Source organism: Polyergus mexicanus, unplaced genomic scaffold (genome assembly GCF_030449975.1).
Source record: "Polyergus mexicanus isolate NDT 795.1 unplaced genomic scaffold, iyPolMexi1.0 SCAF_13, whole genome shotgun sequence".
NCBI lineage: Eukaryota > Metazoa > Arthropoda > Insecta > Hymenoptera > Formicidae > Polyergus > Polyergus mexicanus.
Window position 1 is genome coordinate 1,206,627 of NW_027223333.1, and position 22,114 is coordinate 1,228,740.

General features: G+C 30.1%; 2 protein-coding genes across 3 annotated transcripts; one reads left to right on the plus strand and one right to left on the minus strand.

Annotated features, from left to right (window-relative positions):
- Positions 1-89: 89 nt before the first annotated feature.
- LOC138938941 (uncharacterized) lies at positions 90-9,451 on the plus strand. The gene is made up of 13 exons (XM_070306362.1): positions 90-158; positions 485-580; positions 890-1,461; positions 1,946-2,170; positions 2,508-2,782; positions 3,133-3,313; positions 4,635-4,800; positions 6,615-7,085; positions 7,215-7,453; positions 7,619-7,852; positions 8,023-8,303; positions 8,431-8,620; positions 8,994-9,451. The coding sequence occupies exons 2-13, from the start codon at positions 522-524 to the stop codon at positions 9,149-9,151; spliced, it is 3,051 nt and encodes a 1,016-aa protein (XP_070162463.1). The 5' UTR covers positions 90-158; positions 485-521; the 3' UTR covers positions 9,152-9,451.
- Positions 9,353-19,537, minus strand: Mus101 (mutagen-sensitive 101). 2 transcript variants are annotated; one of them, XM_070305604.1, is made up of 26 exons: positions 19,162-19,537; positions 18,446-18,585; positions 18,141-18,273; positions 17,950-18,057; positions 17,593-17,799; positions 17,303-17,519; positions 16,830-16,967; positions 16,594-16,664; positions 16,345-16,514; positions 15,877-16,018; positions 15,495-15,621; positions 15,159-15,338; positions 14,596-14,777; positions 14,269-14,435; positions 13,753-13,958; positions 13,406-13,548; positions 12,890-13,114; positions 12,753-12,815; positions 12,387-12,571; positions 12,027-12,142; positions 11,860-11,924; positions 11,379-11,501; positions 11,099-11,299; positions 10,439-10,668; positions 10,300-10,363; positions 9,353-9,939 (listed from the first exon to the last, which is right to left on the minus strand). In XM_070305604.1, the coding sequence occupies exons 1-26, from the start codon at positions 19,270-19,272 to the stop codon at positions 9,781-9,783; spliced, it is 3,873 nt and encodes a 1,290-aa protein (XP_070161705.1). In that variant the 5' UTR covers positions 19,273-19,537; the 3' UTR covers positions 9,353-9,780. The 2 variants fall into 2 exon arrangements, with proteins under 2 accessions (XP_070161705.1, XP_070161704.1); XM_070305603.1 differs by having other exon boundaries at positions 18,141-18,276.
- Between the last annotated feature and the right edge of the window lie 2,577 nt (positions 19,538-22,114).

Sequence of the window (22,114 nt, forward strand, 5' to 3'; positions counted from 1 at the left end):
TCTTTTACGATTGATTTCTTCAACGGTTCCTATATATCTCAATAGTAAGTATACCACGAGACTAGACGATCTACTAATCTTACTGTGTATTTTACTGATTATTAATTATAAAAGAACAATTAAGAATCCGCTAAGAACAATCTTCAAGAAAAGATCACGTATGATTCTTATGAGAAGAACATTTTTAATTAATTTGTTTGAATTTGTGATATGTTGTAGTTCTTGTGTCTTTAATCAAAACAGAAAACTTATATAACCATTTCACGAATGTACAGAAAATGTCGGAATCCCTTAATATTGCGAAAAATGTGCATTTTCGAAAAAAATATTTACTTTTTGTACCCGTTCAGAAACTGGCCATAAAAGTTTTCTGTTAACTTAACTTAAGACTTTTGATCAAAGACACAAAAACTAGAACATATTACAAATTCAAACAAGTTTCTGACTGAAAACATTTTTCTCATGAGAATCATGGCTCTTTCAGCGTAAAGTGTCTAGCGTTTTAGTGATACAGATACATCATGCTGATCGGTTTTATATTGATTGTCATAATAATAAAACTATTCTGGATATACGCTAGGTTAGTATAAAAAAATGTGATAAAATTAAGAATTAAAATAATAGTTGTTAACTTTTTTAAATTAATTAATTTTAATTAATTACTTAATTTTAATTTATTAATTAAATGTGTATTTAATAATTGTGGCAATATCTTATTCCGAGACCTATTAAATCTTCAATTATATTTATTAGCGCTTACAATTATAGATATTTTTATTGCAAAATTTAGACTAAGTAATTTTTATCACTACATATTCACATTTATATATATATATTCAGTGCTTATAAAATATGTATTTATACTCTATTGTTACTCTCTATCGCTCAGATATAAACTAAGCTATTGGAAACGACGCGGCGTTGAATCTCTCACGAGCAATCTAATTTTCGGTAATTTCAAAAATGCCGTGCTCTTTCGTACTGCACCAGGATGGCACATCGGTCAACTGTATAAAGCAGCCCGTACAGACGCGCCCTTCATCGGCTTTTACATTTTCCACAAACCGTGCCTGTTATTGCGCGATCCAGACATTATAAAGCAATTTATGATCCGCGACTTTCATAATTTCTGCGATCGCCATTTTGGCGGTTCCAAACAAAGGGACAGTATCGGCATGAAGAATTTATTTGGTCTGAACAATCCGATCTGGAAATACGTGCGAACCAAGTTCACGCCCACGTTAACCGGAAGCAAGCTAAAACGGATGTTCCCGCTGATGATGGAGATCGGAGATCCAATGATGGATTATCTCAAACATTATCCGGCGGATGACGACGACGTGAAGCTGGTGGATGCCCAAGAGCTCAGTTACAAGTATGCTACCGATTTAATCGCTTCGATTACACTCGGTACCAAGATGGACACCTTCCATTATCCGAATAAGGAATTCTCAACTGAAGGTATTCCCTTTGAATTTAACAATATATATTATATTAAAAAATCTAATTAATAACAAAAGCGGACCAAATCAAATAAAGGTAATATTGTTTATCATGTGATACGTACTAAGTATAAAAACAATTCCTATCGTAACATTGTCAGTTATATGATGTTACGAAAAAAAAATGGAAATTCTATTAAATAATATTATGTTATGGATACCAAAAAAAATTATGATATGTGTGTGTGTGTGTGTGTGTGTGTGTGTGTGTGTGTGTAGTTTATTTAAATTTATAATTTAATCTTAATAAATAAAATAGTAAAAAATACACAAAATGTTTTAAAACTTTAAAAAACTAAACTAATTGGATTAACGAATTTTTGATAAATTGTTATTTATTTGATCCATTCTTACTTTGACATCTATATCATCGACTGAAATTCTAATAGCGATGAAAAATCCTTAACATCTATTTAATTGTAATAACTTGATAATGTTTTTAGTTTACAAATTCTTTCACGGATTTAGAAGAATGGTCGCCCTTATTACGGTGTTCTTCATACCTGAACTGATAAACCTGTTTGGTACGAAAATTCTTGTAAAATCCTCTTTTGTAGTAAAAGTCTTCTGGAAGGCTATAAAAAATCGTGAAAAAACCGGTGAGAAACGAGGTGATTTTATCGACTCGCTACTCCAGTTAAAGCGTGGCAAGCAGAATCCCGATTATAGTAAGTAGCTTTGAATCGCGATTTATTTTATTACCACGTTTTTGTCTGAAAATATTCGAATCCTGAGATTTATAATTTTAACAATATTTGATTATCATTATAAATTTTCCATTGTAATATTTGTATGTGATTTATGATCTCTACGTTTTAATATATTTCTACATGACATCTTAATTCTTCGTATAATATTTATATATGATATTTTCATTTAACGTTTATAATATTAAAGTTCATTAATAAAATTTATTAATAAAGTTCATTAATAAAGAAATCGCGTAAATGAAATAATGAAAATAATGAGTAATAAAAAATAATAAAGACTAAATATTTACCACAGAATTTGAGGGTGAAAATTTATTATATCAGTCCGGTATATTCCTCTCGGGCTTTGAATCGAGTGCTACTTGCATGTCCTTCACCCTATTGGAACTGGCGAAACATTCCGAGTATCAGAAGCTGGCCAGGCAGGATATTAACCGGGCAATCGACAAGCACGGCTGGACATACGAAGCGTTCCAGGACATGAAGTATCTCGATCAGACGATAGCCGAGAGTCTAAGATTACATCCGCCACTGTCCACAATCGATAGATTAACTCGTGAAGATTACAAGGTTAATTTAAAAGTTGATTAAAATTTCAAAAATCTGATTATGATTTCGCAAAATATTTTATCTGATCCGGAATATGTCATAATTTGATTTGAATAACGTCGAGTAAAGAGTTCTCAAAAAGTTCTCAAGCGTTCTAATTTTTTTTGAAGAACATGAAAAGTTTGTAAACAATCTAATAATCTTTTACATAAGAAATTTTTATGTACTTGAAGATTTTGGATATATTGAAAACTTGAACGGAAAATTATAACTAAAGTAGTTTTGTTCCTCATAAAATTTACTGTCATAAAAATTAAATGCTCGTCCATTAATGAGTATAATTAAATATTAATAAAAATATAAAATTTCAGATTCCTAACACCGATATTGTTATCGAGAAAGGTACGCCGATATACGTCTCTTTATACGGACTCGGAGCTGATCCTAGATTCTGGAATGAACCCGAAGTATACAACCCCGATAGATTCAATGAAAATAATCATGTTACTGACGCCTACATGCCATTCGGAATTGGTTATAGGATGTGCATAGGTAAATATGATAATGTAGATGTAGAGTATATAATAGGTTACTCTAAAAATATACACTTTCTTGCAAAAGATCAAGAATAATATACAAAGAAATTTAAAAAATATTTTAATAATATAAAAACCAATAATATTAATAATAAAAACTGAAAAAAATCAACGTGTCATCAAAATGTTATCAAAGTTGATATTAAAGCATATGAAGAGTTCTAATATTTTAATACAATTATAAGACTCTATCACAGACATGGTATATCTAGACTGAATGTTGAAGAGTGGGGGCTAAGGTGCACATAGAAAAGTATGTCTATTTTTACAAGCATCTTTACCCCCATTTCTTAACTAAAGACAAACACTCGGTCTAGATATACTATATCTATAGGATCTATTCTGTAATTTTTAACGATATCGTTATCATTGTGTAACTAAAACATTGAAAAACAGCTGCGCAATTGTATCTAACGACATCGTTAAAGGTTATAGAATAAGCTTCTTAATGTAACAAACAAAATAAAAACGGGTAACAAAAGAGCCAATGGTCGCGGTAATTAGAGCGCATAAATTTTTTATTTAAATAACTTTAAATAATAGAAAAAATGTACGTTTGAATCTCTTCTTCGGAAATTAAAAATCGGTAAATTAACCAAAAACAAAATTTATTATTTATTTGCGTTGAAGATGATTCGAAGAAGGAACCGAAACGTACGCCTTTCTATGATTTAAAGCTATATGAATAAAAAATTTATGCGCCCTAATTACCGCGATTGGTTCTTATTGCCTTTTTTTATTTTGTTTGTTCTACTTATCTATTATCTTCTTTGTTCTAATATCTTCTTGATGATGTAAGTTGCTGCCGTTATTGCCAAAAAATATATGCTCATGACTAATTATTTCGGCTAAGTAAAAACATTACATAATCGGACTAATTATTTCGGCTAAGTAAAAACATTACATATATATATAATCGGACTAATTATATAATACAATAGATCCATTTACTAAATCAAAATATAACCGGTGAAAAAATAATTCAAGATAAGAAAATAAAAAAATTTGAACACACATGATCAATTGATAGTGTTATTTTCAAAAAAAATATATAAGCTTGGATGTTTTATTATTATTTTAGTATAATGACATGTTGTTTCTTTCAAAATTTCTTTTTTTATTTTTTATAAGATTTTTTAGACACGAAATTAAATAAGAAACACTCAGTTAAATTTTGATTCGATATTTTCTATATCTGATAAGACACGAAAATTATCGTTGGGATTATGATTTTATAATCGTTTTATCATTGAAATCAATCTTTTATCGATTCACAGGAATGAAAGTGGCTCAATTACACGCTAAAGTTGTTTTGGCATTGCTTCTGCGTGATTACGAGATGTGGCAAACTAAAGATAACGAGATTTTTCTGGATGCACGATCAACTTTTACAGCCGCGTGTAATGGAATTAATTTGCACTTCAAAAAAATCATAACACGTGCGTCAAATTAAATAATTCTCTGTTTAAGCTAAAAATAAGAAATGCAAGGTAATAATTGATAAGAATGGCAAGATGATTCAGATTCGTTCTCACAAAAGTACAAACTATACGAGCTTGTGTAATGAAACATGATTTCCTAAAAATATCCGTAAAAATACATATATATATGTCGTGTAGAACATTTTTTGGATGTCTCGGATCAATCTCTAAAGATTTCATACAATTTCAACGATAGAAAACAAAATCTTTTAAAATAATTAATTTTTATTATAATTTTATAATACATGTTTGTCATATCTATAAATGATCGGGGAAATATGGGGATATTTTATTGGAACATTTTTCGAACGTTTAGTTATCTAAACAACTTTTTAATAAATAAATATTTAATTATTATTATTGCGAATAAGCTATGTTTGTTAAAACGAGTAACATATTCACTTTACTTCAGTATTGAACAGTTCACTTTTGTGAAAAGTGAATTTTCACTAATTACGAGTAGCAGTATTTCCACTATCGCTTGAAGTGAATATTCACTCGTTTGGAGTTAAATTTCACTCTAAGAATTTTAGAGAGTGGACATTGTTTTTCCCTAATTGAATATATATTGTAATCGTAAAAAAGAGAGGTTTATGTGTATGATGATTTTATATGTAAGATTCCCCGACTTCGGATTACGATCTTTCCGCTATACTTTCTTGAATCCTAAATTCCAAGTTCACGATTTTATGCGACTTTTAGCAAATATATTATTTGTTACTATTAAGGGCGACTATCGTCACGTGCACTTGAATGTATGCATATGTAGACTCGACATGATTTTATGTTACCTTTTTTCTTATATTTTTACTCTCTCTTCTTTCTTTGAAATATATAAATAAAAATAAAAGAAATAAAGATAAAAGAGGAATAAATATATAAAAAGGTATCGGGTGAGGAGAGCGGGGCGAAAATAAGTTTTTCGTAAATATATCAAGAAATATTTTCTCGAGTAAAATATTTACGATTTCATAAAAAACGATCCAATAATATTATCTATACTCTACGAAAAAATGATCTCAGTTTTTCCTACGTTCATTATTCAATGAGATTATTAGCTCACTAATCCTAAAGAAGATCACTAAATCCTAAAAATAAATAACACATTATAGTAATAAACATGTCATTATCGACACTGTTATGCCGATGTAAATATGCAAATGTCGAGATGTATTTAACGAATGATTGTGAGCTAAAAATGCCTTCATGCAGTACGTCTGATGAATATTTTCGTTGTGACATTTTTCTCTCTATTATTTATTATCAGATGTTTTTTTCCTTCTACTATCTACAATCTACATAGTATCAGATGGACAGATCGAATCTATCGAATGGAATATATATAGGATGTAAAAAAATTTCAGTATCGAAGTCTCGTACTAAAAAAGCGAAGAATTAATCAATCTAATTTCATATCGTTTTCTAAGTAGAGTTTACAGTTCAACCAATTATGAATTGCAATTGAATCGTCCGCTCATTTCTGCTACAATGATTTTATAATTTTATACGATACCTAGTATATCAGAAAAAAACATGATTAATATCATTTGATAAATGACTCGGCAAAGAGCTGGAACGATACACTGCGCATATAAATTTTTATACCCACAGTGTTTACACAGCATCTGATGCGATTCACACGCGAAATTGACACGGAATGTCTTTTTTTGCACATAATTTATAGTGAATTCCATACAATATAACAACTAAAACAGAATCTTATTCAGAAAAAACTTGTAGACAAAATTTACGTGAAGTTTTATAATTTAAACCAAGTTTTACACGAATAAATCCCCAGGAGAAGAAGTTCTCCGAGAAAGATTTGCGCAAAATGGCAATATTGATTGATTGCGTTCTTTTGGATACGCTCTTGATATTCTCGTCACTTTTCGCGACGCTTTACTTATGGCTAAAGTGGAAACACTCCTATTGGCAAAGACGTGGTGTACGCACATTACCTGCACATTGGTTCTTCGGTCATTTTAAGGATGCGATACTTATGCGTAAATCAGCTGGAGTGGTCCTCGGTGAGCTGCATCGGCAAGCCGCGGATGAGGATGACATAATCGGAATTTACATCCTACATAAGCCGTACCTACTCGTGAGAAATCCGGAACTGATCAAGCAAATTATGATCAAGGACTTTCACTTGTTCCCAAATCATCATTTCGACGGCAGAAGCAATTCCGACAAAGTTAGCAATTGGAGTCTCTTCACTATCAAGAATCCCGAATGGAGGCAATTAAGGTAAACGATTTGCGTAAATGTATAGATTCAACATACTTAATTATTTTATTCCGCTGATTCATTTGTGTTAAATTAATCTTATGTTATTATTTCGTTTTCGAACATAATTATCAAGAGACTTTGCTTCAGGATAAAAATGTCACCGGTGTTTACGAGCGGCAAACTGAAAAATCTCTTCTTGCTCATGCAAGAGGCCGGGGAGATGATGAGGGAACATCTACGTGAACAGTTCACCGATGATTCCAAGACCATGTCGATACCTCTCAAGGAGACATTCTACAAGTTTACCACCATTGTAATATCCTCTATGGCGTTTGGGATTCGGACGAACTGTTTCGACACACCGGCGCCGGAATTTTTCGTAAACTGTAAGTAAAATATAAAAACATTAAAGCGAGCTTTATAAAGACACAATTAATTAATGAAAGTTTGAAGCTTACCAAATTTAAAAATATTATATGGTATACATTATATCATTCTATTTAAAGCGATTTTATCGTAATATATGTCCTCTTGTTCTTTCATTTATTTAGCACTTAAGGCATTTCAACGAACCTTTTTGAGAACCTTACAATTCTTTTTCCTATTCTTTATGCCGGATATTGGAAAGTATCTGGGTAATAAGATGCTTGGTGATTACACGGATTATTTCCGTAAGGTCTTTTGGGAGTCTATGGACAATAGGAGCGTCACGAAGACAAAACGAGGAGATCTGATCGATTCTCTTTTACAATTGAAAAATGAAAATCCAGACAATACTCATTTTCGTAAGTATTCAACTACTATACATATTCGACATTGATTAATAATATTAAATATAAAAAAAACTGTGATTTGATTCTGATATGGAATAAATAAATTCAAAATTAAAACTGGCAAGATTAAGAACTTCGACACTCTTCTCATTACGTATTTTAAGTGTAAAGTGTTTTTTCAGAATTCGAGGGAGATGTTCTTCTTGCTCAGGCGGCGATTTTCTTCGTGGCCGGTCGCGAGACTAGCATTACCACCATGACCTACACTCTCTGCGAATTAGCCAAACATTCGGAAATGCAGAAACGTGTACGAGAGGAAATTCTTGTGAAGATCCAGATCGCAAATGGCGTCACGTATGAAGCTGTTCATGATATGAAATATCTACACCAAGTGATAAACGAAACGCTAAGACTTTATCCATCTGCGCCAGTTCTAGATAGATCTTCTTTAGAGGATTACACGGTACAAGTAACCATGCGTTATACATTATATTACAAATCACCTACCCTTTTTTCAATAATAGATTCTTTAGCCAAATCAAAATGTCGATACGGAGAATAATAGCTCAATTGACAAAAGTAAATTACAGTTACCTAATACGAAGATAACTATCGAGAAAGGAACACCGATATACGTCGCATTAAATGGCATTCAGAGCGATCCCAGGTTCTACTCTGATCCTAAGCGTTTCGATCCTGAACGGTTCAGTGATGAGAGAAAGAACGAAATTGTACCTTGCACTTTCTTGCCATTCGGCGAAGGCCCGCGAAATTGTATAGGTTGGTGAATCGTAGGCTACAAGTGGATTTAGAATGAGTTTGATGAAATGTAGCATTTGCTGGAGCGAGTATTCTTCGACATTTATCAGATGATCTATTCATTCATCTATTACTTCTGCAAAACATAAATGCGATTAGAGAAATATGCTTGTTATTATATTTTTTTTTAAATTTTTGACAATTAAATTTTTAGTATTGTTTTAAAAAAATATATATATTAAGGGATCTGTATTGTCGAATTATTTAATCACATGTTTGCTACTACAAAGTAATTCAATCATATATATGCTACCACAAAAAAAAAATTCTGAATCCACTGCCCTTCCATTAAATTCTCAATCTTCTCCAGATTAATATTCTACTTGATTATTAGGTATGCGACTAGGAATTTTACAAACCGCCGTGGGATTAATAGCGATTCTACGCGATTACGAGGTTTCGTTGAATCCTTCGTGGATGTCCATTGTGGATCCACGGAATGTGTTCACTTCTCCACCTACAGGATTCCTACTGGATTTAAAAAAGATATAAAATCGGTATTTCGATATATTATTATACCATGCAAGTTAACCATATTTTAATCCTACTCTCGTTTTAAAAATATATCATTTGATATGTTTTTTTTCGATATTGAATCTAATTCAGAGAATTTTTTTATTGAGAAAAATCATTGGAAACATTTTGAAAGATATGAAGGTAATTAAGCAAGTCTATTTGCTGTAATCAAAAATATATATAAAATTGTTTTATATAGTTTGTATAATAGTGGCATTAATAATATATATACAATTTTATTAATTCTAACAATATATTATTTTCACTTCCTGTAAAAAACAAAAATTTTTAACAATGTCCTTTTTACAAAATAATTAAAAAAATAAAAATTAAATATGTAAGATGTAATCAAAATAATAAAAATAAAATATAAATAAAAATATACATATAAAAATAAAATATATATGAATATACATATAGATGAATCTATCGAGCAGTCACTTGATTAAAAAAAAAAAATCTTTATTTCAACTATTTGTCATTGTGGTATCAAATTTATACCCACTGAATTCGCTATGTACACTATGTTGTAATGTATAATATATTTTACAATGCCATTGATATTTTCTCGCTTAAATTTAAGTGTGATTGTTATCCCGATCTGACTATTTGGGCAATAACGTCAGATATTTCTTAAATTCTGGAAGTACGCAGTCCCGTGGATTGAGCGGCTCCACCGCCAGTAGGTAATCGCTGAGATACTGCGGCAAAAAGCAAAGGATACCCTTGCTAGCCAGCATAGCCCAGTCTACAGGTTGATTCACCTGTATTTACAATAATAATAATAATAATAATAATAATAATAATAATAATGTCTTCTTTTTGCAAAAAAAAAAAAGAAAAGAAAAGAAAAAAAAAGAAAATGAATAATTACATATATAAATATATATATGTACCATAATATAATAAACATTTTTCATCATTCAAATTTCAGCACATTCATATATATCATCTATATCACACACCTACACACACAATCAATTAATTTTTTCGAATTATATATATAAATTATATATTTGCTTTTTAAAAATACTGGCAAAATTACTGAGGAGAGAAAAGCCATTAACCGATTTAACTATATTGCACTTCAAATAATATATTTTAGAAAGTGAGATACTATTCACCTGTTTCACATTGACGAAACAGTGCGTGATCCTGCGTCCACACGAACTGACATCGTATGGCGGTCTGTGAACAAATCAAAGATATGCATGATAATGCGTAATAGAATTCTTTTCTTTATGAACATTGATGAATATTTACCTCGCTTGCGTTACCGAACCGCCACCGGCTTCGATGAGTCTCCTAAACTGATCGTGCTTATCCTCGGAGACCATTAGCAGTGCCACTATATTGGAAAACGGGCCGTCCAACTCCTTCTGCAATCTCAGCCGCCACTTATAAGCTGCGGCCGCAATCGCTTGCTCGATTTTGCCGTTAGGTTCTGGGATCGTACTTTCGCTTTTCGGATTGCCCCATTCGTATTTTTCTTCCTAAAATTTGTATACATTCGAGAATTGAAAATATAAGTGGAATTGACAAAAAGTTGCAAATATAGAGAATTTGTTTCATCCTGCTGATTTTAGATCAAGAGAAACTTAATATACTCAAAATTAGCATTATATTTAAAGATTAGAAAAACGGTAGTTGTCTAAATTTTATCTTGTTCAATAGATTTTAATTTTTATCATTAAAAATATCCCTATTTTTAAGTTTGACATAATGTTTTACGTTGAATAACATTTTTTCGCGTCTTGAAAATGTCTGCATTGATAGACACGATATCTACTTTGTTTTGCAATAAATGATTATCTACTTCAATTTTCAATTCACATTTGTTGAAAAAAATGGATTCTTAGTTGATCGAAAAATATATTATTAATATATTAAATATAATATAATATATCTAACAAATATACTAACGTCGAGAAATCTGCCTTCTTGTTCACAGTCACGTAAATATGAGGTATGTAAGAGCCATTTTCCGGCAGCTATGCTACCGAGCATCTTCTCATTTCTAGAGAGCCTAATACATAAGAGATGCGTGGCGCCATTATCATATTTTGAATCCGTCGATACATCTCCGCCGAGATCCTGTATTACTTGTTCATACACTATCTTATCCTGTTAAAATACATTGATGTATAGTGATTGCAATATATTAGATTAGGACTAACTACATATCTCCTCGAAAATATTATACCTTTATACCCGAGAGCATAAATCGTCGTGTCATTGGTAGTGGATGTTCAGTAATATCTTTGTCAGTATGTTCTTCGATCATATCACTATAAATATTTCCACTTGTTTGTTTATCTAAAGTTAGCTGTAAATATGAACAGTGTAAGCAGTATAACATGTATTAATGCTACAATATGCCAATAAATTATTAAAATTTATTAAACTACAATTCTAAAATTTTAATTTTTCTCAAATCGAATTTTCACGAAATTTTATCATTATTACATCAAATGTCAAAAATCATAATTTGATCATACCGCATGCATTTGCATATTTTTTTATACTTTGGTCTTTTATATTCTTTATTGTATTATAAGCCACAAATTTTATTCATTACATTTCAAGCGCAAAAGTATTAAAATGCATCTGACCAAGACAGTTCCTTTTTTATTGCATAGAAATTATTTGGATAGAAAAAATACATAAGCTATTAACCCACATACCCGCTTTGGATGATTCGGATCTTCCCATACAATAGCATCGATAGGTTGCGAGTCTTTTATTATACCTATTTGTAAAATTATTAATAAATCAGTGATACAAAACATAATAGGAAATTGGAAACATCATCTCTGCAATCTGATAATATGTATTCACAAGAACTACTCACACTTTTGTATGTCATCAGGAATTTCGTTGTATTTTTTTGCATTTTCTCCGGATAACGAATATCTATTTTCAGGAGTACGTGTTTGTTGAAGCATTTGATCCAACTTCGCTATTTGCCTGTTTGTATCATAAGATTCAAATTTAATCTCATCAATAATAATAATAATAATAATAATAATGATAATAATATATAATATATTATGTATAAAATAATATATATATATATATATATTATTTTAATAGTATAAACAAAAAGTGTCTCTGTCTATGCCATTCAAACCATTTTCTTGCCTCTTATTATATATTTTATTTCTTATCTCACTCATTATATTCTAATTATTCGAAACAAATCGAAACATACATGTTTATTTCATTACTCGATTTATTTGACACTGGACTATTTTCTTCGTCGAAATCTAGTTTCCGGTTAACAGGCTCGGGAGTTGGTGCAGCATGTTTGCTAAACTGATTGGTTTTTTCCTCATCAGCTTTTTTCACGAAAGAATCATCATTTGGTCTCATTGTGGTTTCATTTGATGCATCTCTCTGACAATTTAATGTATAGAGTTAATTGAAGTAATCTTTATATTAAGATAAAAATGACGGTCTAATGAGAAATCAACTGTATTGCTGCTAGATTTATTTGTGTGTTACAAATTTATCCTGTCCCTATACGAAATATTGAATCAAGATTCACATATGACTTTTAACAATATTTATATTTTACCTTTTCAGATTGATCCGCATTCTTCAATTTCTCCCACAACTGTCTCTTTAACTCTGAGAGCGGCTGTAAATGCAATTTTGAATTATACCTTATTACTTTGAATTTGTAATCAGAAATCGCGAAAAGATAATACTCACAGTGCTAGGCGCGCGTCGTTTTAAGGGCGGTTCCGCTACTTGCAAATCAGGGAAATTGTCCACCCATTTGACCCATCCTTTTCGCGTGTCTGGTGATGGATTAGATTTAAAAACTTGTCCATATGGAGAGTCTGGAGTAGACACGTGAAACGGAGAATTCGAGCTCTGATTCATTACAGCACTAAGCCTCTTGTTCACTAATGGGGTTTCAATGGAGATCATCTCCTGTAATGTTCAAAATTATCAAAATTATCAAAATTATAATTTTAAATGTAAATCTTGTGGTTTGTTGAAGCAAAACAGTTTTAGATCGCTCTAGTATTAATAAGTCGAATTTTCATGAGCATACTTGACTTGACTTGATTTGTTTTGACGTCACATTCATATATATATATATATATATATATATATATATATATATATATATATACATAATTGTAGTTTTATTATGTTACATATTATAATATAATATACATAGATGCTATAAATGAAATATTAATATAATAGTGTAAATACTGTGATTTGAGGTAAATGGCGCTTCGGTGTAAGGATAGTCCGCGTTGTGATCTCTTCTGCCAAATTTCTTCTATTTTCGTAAACACTCGATGAAGTTTGTTGGAGAGTTGTTTCACTCGTATTGATATTCGATCTATCTGGCGCTATTTTAACAAATAAGTTAAAATTAAATATATACAAACACAATAACAGAGATTGAAAAATAAATCGAGAACATCAGAAATCTGTTCGCAATTCCTAATTGATTGCATATATTCTATACTAAATCAGATATTTCAAAAAGAAGAGAAATTTAAGAAAGAATAGAGCATGTATAGAATAATTGATATATGTACAAATCAATTTACCCATTGTTTCTCCGACGAGAAATGGAGTTTCGTCTACAGGCATTAATTGTTCAGCACAGATTTTCAGCCAATCGGCAGTGACAGCTGGCAATTTCCATCTTACGGCAGCGTTATATTTATTCCCTTCCGGAGTTGGACAAACGAGATGTGTGCTGCCGTGCGTATTCTTCTCCGCGTTAGCTTTCCGCGCGAACATATCTTGACATCTGAAAATTTCGAAAGAATATATATTTTCAACATACTTGCTTATGTAGAGTCATCCAATTTTCTGACTTTGCGTCCTCAATGATCGGCTGGTACAACTGAATTGTTGACCAAAATGTAGTCGGCATAACCGAGAATACCGCTGTCATAACGAGTAACAGGTGCAAACATATCGAAATTTTGCACAGTAATAGGAGAACAAGAGCCTACTTTACTTTCGTGAAAATAAAACCAATTGTAAATTCTAATTCATCTTATGTAAATTCAATTTTGAAATTTATGTTTATATATAGATTGATAAATATACATTACATAGCGCCAAGTTGTTTAGCCAATGCCGAAAGATACATTCGTTCAGTGCCGGTATACATGCTCATTGTTATAACACATCCCGACAGTAGACTGCAAGATTTTCTAATAGAGAACGGCTTGTGATAATACATAACATCAACAATTCGCTCCTGGTTTATACAATCTTCCTGTTAACAAACCGATAATTAACAATATTAATATTTCATCAACAGTATCAGATATTAATAAGAAGAATGTCTTATATTCATATATATTTTCCTAAAAAATATAAAATTAAAACTTTTAAAGAAAAATTAAAATTTCTAAAAATTTCTAAAAGATACATACGATAAATAAATCGGTTACAATTTCATTGACTGTATGTTTTAAAAGTGCTCCTTGTATAGGTACGACGCCGTAATCCGGAATACCGCTGTACGTTTTCGAGACAACGCGTCCACCCAACATTTCGATCGTTTCTTTCACATTGTTGTCCTCGTTATCGAAGTCGACCACGACGAATGTCAAACCTATGTATACCATTCTATTCAGTTAAATCTTTAAAATGTATCTCTTTGATATTGCCATTTCTTTTCTTTAAGAAAACAGTCTCTTATATTGTATAAAGAATTTATATACAATCATTTATTTCCAGAAGAAAAATCTAATTCATCTTGTAAAAGGGGAATAATATAATATTTCTCTCTTTTGCAAGATTATGCTATATATATGTGCTATTACATCTCTTGATAACAACCGTCTATTAACTAACATCAATTTCAACATTATAATATGAATAGAGAATTTAATCACACTCTAAACAATAATATATATAAATACATATAGTCATTTTATTTGTTTTTTAAAACAAAGAAATATGGAAATAAAAAAATATAAATTTCTAATTATACCTCTGAGCAGCTTTTCGTTTATCGTGCTTTGGCTAAGCGGTACAGAGCTATCGTCTTCCGCATTTTTAATTTGCGTGGTATCCGAGCGAGTTTCACTGATGTTACTCGAATTACCTCTGTCTTTATCTTGCAAAATAGGTGTACGAGGCTTCGCGTCACTACACTCGGTAATCCAATTATCTATAATTATAATAAAAAGTATCTATAAACACACAAAAAAATTTTCACACAAAAATAATTATAATCTTTTCTAATTAATTAACAATATGCATATAAAAAATGCATGCAATGTGTATCACAAGTATATAAATATCAGAAGGCAGTTCATATTATTACCGTTAGTTTTCTGCAGATATTGCTGCACGAGATCAGATTGATCTTTTTCATTTGCAGGTACAACTTCCTTTTCTAGGTTGAAAGGTGGTATAGGTGGCCTCTTTGGTCGTTGTAACATTTGTAAATTCTAAAGTAGCATGCAAACACATACATTAGTCTTTGTCAATATATCAATTTGTCAATGCAAAAATCTTTTGTGTTTGTCATATTTATTAATATACCGTTTTACTAAATAATTAGATAAAATTCACACAATTCAAAAGTTTATTTTTTGCAAAAAAAAAGAACAAAAAACAAACTGCTGAAGCAAAAAAATAGTTTTAATGAGACATTTCGCAACAATCTAAGAATATCATAAATTTTAAATTGCTTTTATATTGACCTTTTGACTGAGGGGAGAAGCAGGCGTCTCATTATTTTTCTTAGGTGTTTCGCTTTTTACTTTAAATAAAAAGCGATCTTCTGATGCAGGCCGTTTCAGTTTCATGCTTTCCTCTAGCCATTCTATGTTCAATATGTAAGGACTGTGCAGAATAAATGCAAACAATAAAATTTTAAATTTTGACTATAGAAATAAAACTAATTAATCCAAAAGGTAAGTATATTTAAATATTAATATTAATATTGAATATATAAATATATAATATATGAGTTATTCAGAGTGCAATATATAATCAATTTTGAGAGGCCAGACCTTTCCAGATCAGTCCTCTTATTTCAAAGATAATCTCAGATTCAAAATAAATATTCTTTTTCAAAAGAATATCTTTTAATTAAAACAAATTAAAAATAAAATCTTTTTCATGGATTAAAGTGCAAATAGATAATAAAATCTTATTTTTTATCATACCATAAACCTCTCGATTTCATTGCTTTCAATTGCGCGGAGGCTTTATTCTCATCGCCGACAATTACGTGTGTCACAGTATCCGATATGTCATCGAAACGTGTCGCACCGCCCATATTAAATATTTTATTCAATTTATCCTTGATATTTGCCGGAAATCCAGCGAGGTAAATCTGCAAAAACAAGGCATTAATTGCAAAATTAAAACAATGAAAGAAAAAATGTAAAAAAGAATTGTAAAGAAAGATTTACATTACATCCGTCCAGAAATGGTCCAGCCGACTTTGCTCCACTGAGTCGATCCAAAACATTTAACATAACATCTGCACGAAAAAAGCAAAAATACTTCCATTTAAAATCGATATGGTAAAACACGCAAGAATTTTATTAACAAAATTTATTAGTGCTTACTGTTAGAGAAATTATTAAATACTGTATACACAGTAGAAAAATTTAGTATAATTAATATTTAATTAATTAATACTTACTATTAGAAAAATTATTATGTAGTGTATCCACAGTAGAGAAATTTGATATTGTTGAACTATAAGTCTCGTTTATGTAATTATTGTGACACTTATCATATGGTATAGAACTGATTTCAGAACAGTTAAGTGTTTCTCGAACTGAAAAATATATAAAGAATATTATTATTCTAAGCTATTATCTATATTAAATTAATAAATTATTTCTTGTCCAATTATTTATAATTATCCAAAAAATAATAAATATTTTTATTACGACATCACATACAATATAACATCATACATAGTTTAATATTATTATACGTTATTCATTCCCTAAAAAATCAATTCAAACATCTATGAAAATTATTAAAAAATTATAAATTCAAAAAACAACAATAAAAATAAAAAGGAAACGCGATAAATCAATTCGCGAATAAATTACGATTTTATTTATGCATTTAACACAGATAGCTCTTTTTCAATATGTTACATACTATGTGACTTTTCTGGTGTTGAACACGCTTTCATAGATTTGATAATGAAATTGTGGAAAGGTAATGCGTATCCTACTTTAATACTTTCATGCACCCAATCGGGTTTTAAACAAGCAATATCGTTATCCATAGCATATTTTAGCTTATCACTCATCGAGCCATTTTCAGAAGCCAGAACCACTCGAACTTTTGTTCCATCGAGAGGACCCATAAATGTCTACAAAACACAAATGTAATTCAAATTAATTGCTGCCATCTTTTGGCTATAATTAATGTAAGATTTAACTTACACCTCCATGATTATGAATCAGACGTTTAATTTCTTCTTTCTGATATTTGGAAAGATTTGTTGAAGTAACTATTAGATTCTTAAACACTGGACATTTATATTTATCAAAAATCTTATCATTTGCCGGAGTTATCTTCTTCAAATTTTCTTCCCAAACGGCTTCTACCCATTCTTTTATCATAATTGGTATTTTCATTTCTATAGCACCCTTGAAAAGAAGAGAGATTATCAAAGATAGATGTAGATTCTTGAATAATACATTTGGGGTTAAACAAATAACATGTTATTGTATATAATACATATACATATAACTTCATAGAAATTATTTGAAGAATAATTAAATATTGTAAATATATACTTCATATTTTTCAGACATCACAGAATCTGCTATTAAATGTGTGACAGAACTTCTTAATTGCTTTGTGAAGAAACCTCCCATATATTCGACTTTTTTTTGTATCTGATTCTGCAATAACAATTAAAATTTAGAAATTGGCGTCTCGTGAAATAACTATAGTTTATTCATAAAAACTATCAAGACAGTTGTACCTTGATTTCTAGAGTTACACCCGATACACAAATACACATTCCCCTCATAGCGGTTGTGTATATTGGGCTCTTTCCTTCGGGAATTGGTTCTCCATTTAGAAAACAGATAAGCAAGCATTTTGGCGATACTATTCTGCTAAAATATAAATTAACAATATAAACATTTTTGTTTAACTCTTTTTTACTTAGTTCACATAACATTAAAATAAGATGTATATTTGTTATTATAAAACAAAAATAATAACTAATTATTTATATCTTAAATTTGTTTTATAGCAGTACAAATTAGCTATTTGTATACTTACGAGCATTTAAAATTTTTTAACTTTTCAAACAAAGTACCATTAAATTTTTCTATAATAAAGATATCATTTTTTGATGGTTTCATCTTATCGCATATCCTTTCGGCAATCCATCCTGGTTCCAAGCTAAGTTCACAACATTTCTAATGTAAACAAAATAAAACTTCTTAATTATTTATTTGGTAATTTATAATTCATTAGAATATACAATTAGATATTTAAAAAAATATAAATCTTATATAAAATTGACATTCCATAAAATTTTAAATATTAAATTAAAATATAAGCATGCCAACATGCATCAGCTTTGGTTCAATATTAATTATGATGTTGACATTCATTTTATAATCAATATTGACTCTCTCAAAACTGCTTATATTTATATTATGACATTGGCCTATTTTAATACAAGTTTTTGATATATAATTATTAATTGAACAAAGCAAATTGTAAAAATTTGCACATATACAAAATCAAAATAAATTGGTTGAGTTTCTTCTTGTTTCAGTCGAATAACAAATACTAAAATTACTGATTCTATTGCATACTTTTAAAAAAGATTTGTTCATTTTAATTCAAATCTGATATAAAAAGCGAATCACAGGCATACATACATACATACATACATATATATATAAAGAATAAAACACAAAAGAAAAAACACACACCCAAAACTCAATAAATTGAAAACAGAGAGAAAATTAAAAATATATACGAACGTTAAACGCCTGCCACATTTCCTCACTGCAATCATTTTCAGACTCCTGATCATTCGGAACAACAAAGTGAATATTCAAGTCGCATTCAAATTGACTTTCCTGAGTCGTCATTTCGTATTGCTCTTTATAACTGAAATTACACGCGAGACTCTTGTTCCAGACGAACGCGAAACGCGAAGGTAAACACGAATTGGAGCACTTTTAAATATACTGCACAAATATTCGTGTCGAGAAATTTTCAAAAATATGAGACCCTTTCTACGATGTTTACCACATATTCTTTTTCATCGTCGTGAATTATAATGGCACCAAGGCATCGGATACCGGACCACATAATATATGTGCAATAGTGCAATATGCGGTAAAACAGAAATGAGACGAGGGCAACTGGTGTCATTTGGCGGGGCCATAGACATATAAAATATATAGACGAATGAATATCGGTGCCAACTTAAAAAAAAAAAAAAACCCCAGATATAAAAAAAATTATATACAATAACTTCTTTATATGGTAACACAAAAATTACGTATATCGCTATAAAACTTTGCAAAATCACAGATGAATAGACAGATAGCCAATGGCCCGGGTTAAGGCGAGACTGGTCTTTCTCACTGGTTTCAGCGCCATACCGTCATAACGGCCAATGCAGTAACTACGTTCTCAAGCAAATTGGCAATTACGAAGCGACGCGTTACGCGGCATGCAGACTTCTCGTTGCGTATAACAGCGTGACATAATATGCTTCTTCGAGCTACATTTATATTAATTTAAATAAATAAATATACACACACACACATACGCGCGCGCATATGTATAATAATAAAATTACAATATTAATATATATTATAATAATAAAATTACAATATTAATATATATTAGTTAACAGCGATAAAAATAAGCTGAAATCAGGAATTAATATTTTTTTTACATTTAAGTATCACGCGCACATCTTAATTCAAAATAAGAGTCTCGAGACCGAAACTCTAGACTCGCGCACGTTGAAATATCCGCTATCGCGACACGCGACGCGAGTTAATGTGCGGGAACATTGTAAATAAGCCAAGTCACAAATAAAGCTGATATTTATCTATTTATTTAACGCGGAAAGTGTCTGAATTATTTAACTAAAGTACGTGTAGTTCCCGGGCGGAGCCCGAATTCCTAAATTCCTTCCGACAAACGATCCCAACTACCGTGCCTCTCCCGGAGGCACAACATAACATTTAAATACGATTTTTATGAAAAAAATATTTTAATACAAAACAGAATATTGCGCAAAATAAAAAATACTAGAAACAAGAATAAACATTAAATATTACTTATAAAATATTTATTATAAAAAAAAATTAAATAATGAAAAATGTATCACTTAATAAATATTTAAAAAAATTTGTCTACAAAAAAATCAATAATGATTAATTTATAACATCGAAACAATAACATAATAAATGAAAGACAAAATCAGCTGAGCAATGAAAATCAATATCACATGTAGTAAAAAAATCAATAATGGATAACAGATTTACCGCGCAAAATAACAGAATAATGAGACAAATCAATTGGGGTATCAAAAATACATAGTTGGCTTTAAAAAAAATATAATTTGCAACATGCAGGTGCATACTTCTTTTTAAAGGCAACCATGTGTTTTCTTTACATCTTTACATACATACATATATATATATATATATATATATATATATATACTGGGTGGCCCATTTTAATCCATCCAGTCGAATATCTCAAAAACCAAGCCCGGAAGAGAAAAATGTTTCAGACAAAAGTTGTTTGGTTTCGAGGGGGTCATAAGATGGTGACAATGATTTGACCTTGGAAAATCATTTAAAGATCATGTAAAGGTCAACTTTAAAATCTTAAATGGAAACCCACATTTTTTATTTAGTATTCTTGTAGCTGACATCGAGAGCTTTCCAAAACACTATAATAAAGTATTTTTTCATTAAGTACTTTTTGAGTTATTTTATATTTTAATCTGACATATTTTGATATAAAAATTAAAATATTTTGTAAAATATTCAGTTTTCGATAATTTTACCGTAATACTTCTATGTACAGAATAATAACACAAATTAATTAGTGCCAAAAAAAAACAAATAATTGTTTAAAAAAATACATTGTAAATAATTTTCTTAAAAACAATTTTTTTTTATACTAATTGATTTGCCGAAATCACTCAGATGATCGAAATTGCACTCCAATGGAAGTAATTTCTGACACCGTTTTTCCGGACATTATGGAGATCACGAATAAAAAGTGTTATCCTTCTGGAAAAGAACTTTTCAGCAATTTTGGAGATAACTTTGCAAATGACGATGAATGGCTCAACAATGGAAATCCACTTCCATTATTTCCATTTCTGGAGAATAATTCTCAAAAAAAAGTAGAAATGAAAGCGATCATGCTGAAAAAGAAAAAAGTAAACAACCTCCAAAAAAGAAGTCTGCTTCCAAACAAATATATATTGAAAAATTGTCCGAAATCAAAAAATTAAAGAGAGAAAATTCGAGATTAAAAAAGCTTCTTATATAAAGAAAAAGAAAACAAAAAAATGTCACAGCAATTTTGCAACGTCGCAATATTGAAGCTCAGAGGAAGAAAAACGTTTGCAAGCACAGTGTAAATGAATTTTTGCATGGAAAAAAATATTTAAAACCACTAGCAAAAACAATGATAAGGCTTCAATTACACAAAGGAAAAGCAGAATATACAAAAGAAGAAAAACAGCTTGCGAAATTTATGTTTTATTATTCCGCAAGTGGATATTCACGAATGAGAAAAGCAGGATTAAATCTTTCATCAGAATCTTCTGTGAGAAATTGGATTTCATAAACAGAAATTCGACCGGGATTCTGCGAAGAAATATTTTCGAAAATTCAAGAAAATTTATCAAAACTACCATCTTCGCAAACACTTTGTTGCTTAAAATTTGAT

Excerpts from the sequence above, each read along its gene's own strand:
- Mus101 (XM_070305603.1), bottom strand. The coding sequence starts at position 19,272 with ATGACGACTCAGGAAAGTCAATTTGAATGCGACTTGAATATTCACTTT. Across the intron at positions 14,778-15,158 it reads AAACGAAAAGCTGCTCAGAG|GTTTGACATTCGTCGTGGTC; the intron begins GTATAATTAGAA and ends TGGTATACATAG. Across the intron at positions 11,502-11,859 it reads ATCCGAATCATCCAAAGCGG|CTAACTTTAGATAAACAAAC; the intron begins GTATGTGGGTTA and ends TCATATTTACAG.
- LOC138938941 (XM_070306362.1), top strand. The coding sequence starts at position 522 with ATGCTGATCGGTTTTATATTGATTGTCATAATAATAAAACTATTCTGG. Across the intron at positions 3,314-4,634 it reads TGGTTATAGGATGTGCATAG|GAATGAAAGTGGCTCAATTA; the intron begins GTAAATATGATA and ends ATCGATTCACAG. Across the intron at positions 8,621-8,993 it reads AGGCCCGCGAAATTGTATAG|GTATGCGACTAGGAATTTTA; the intron begins GTTGGTGAATCG and ends CTTGATTATTAG.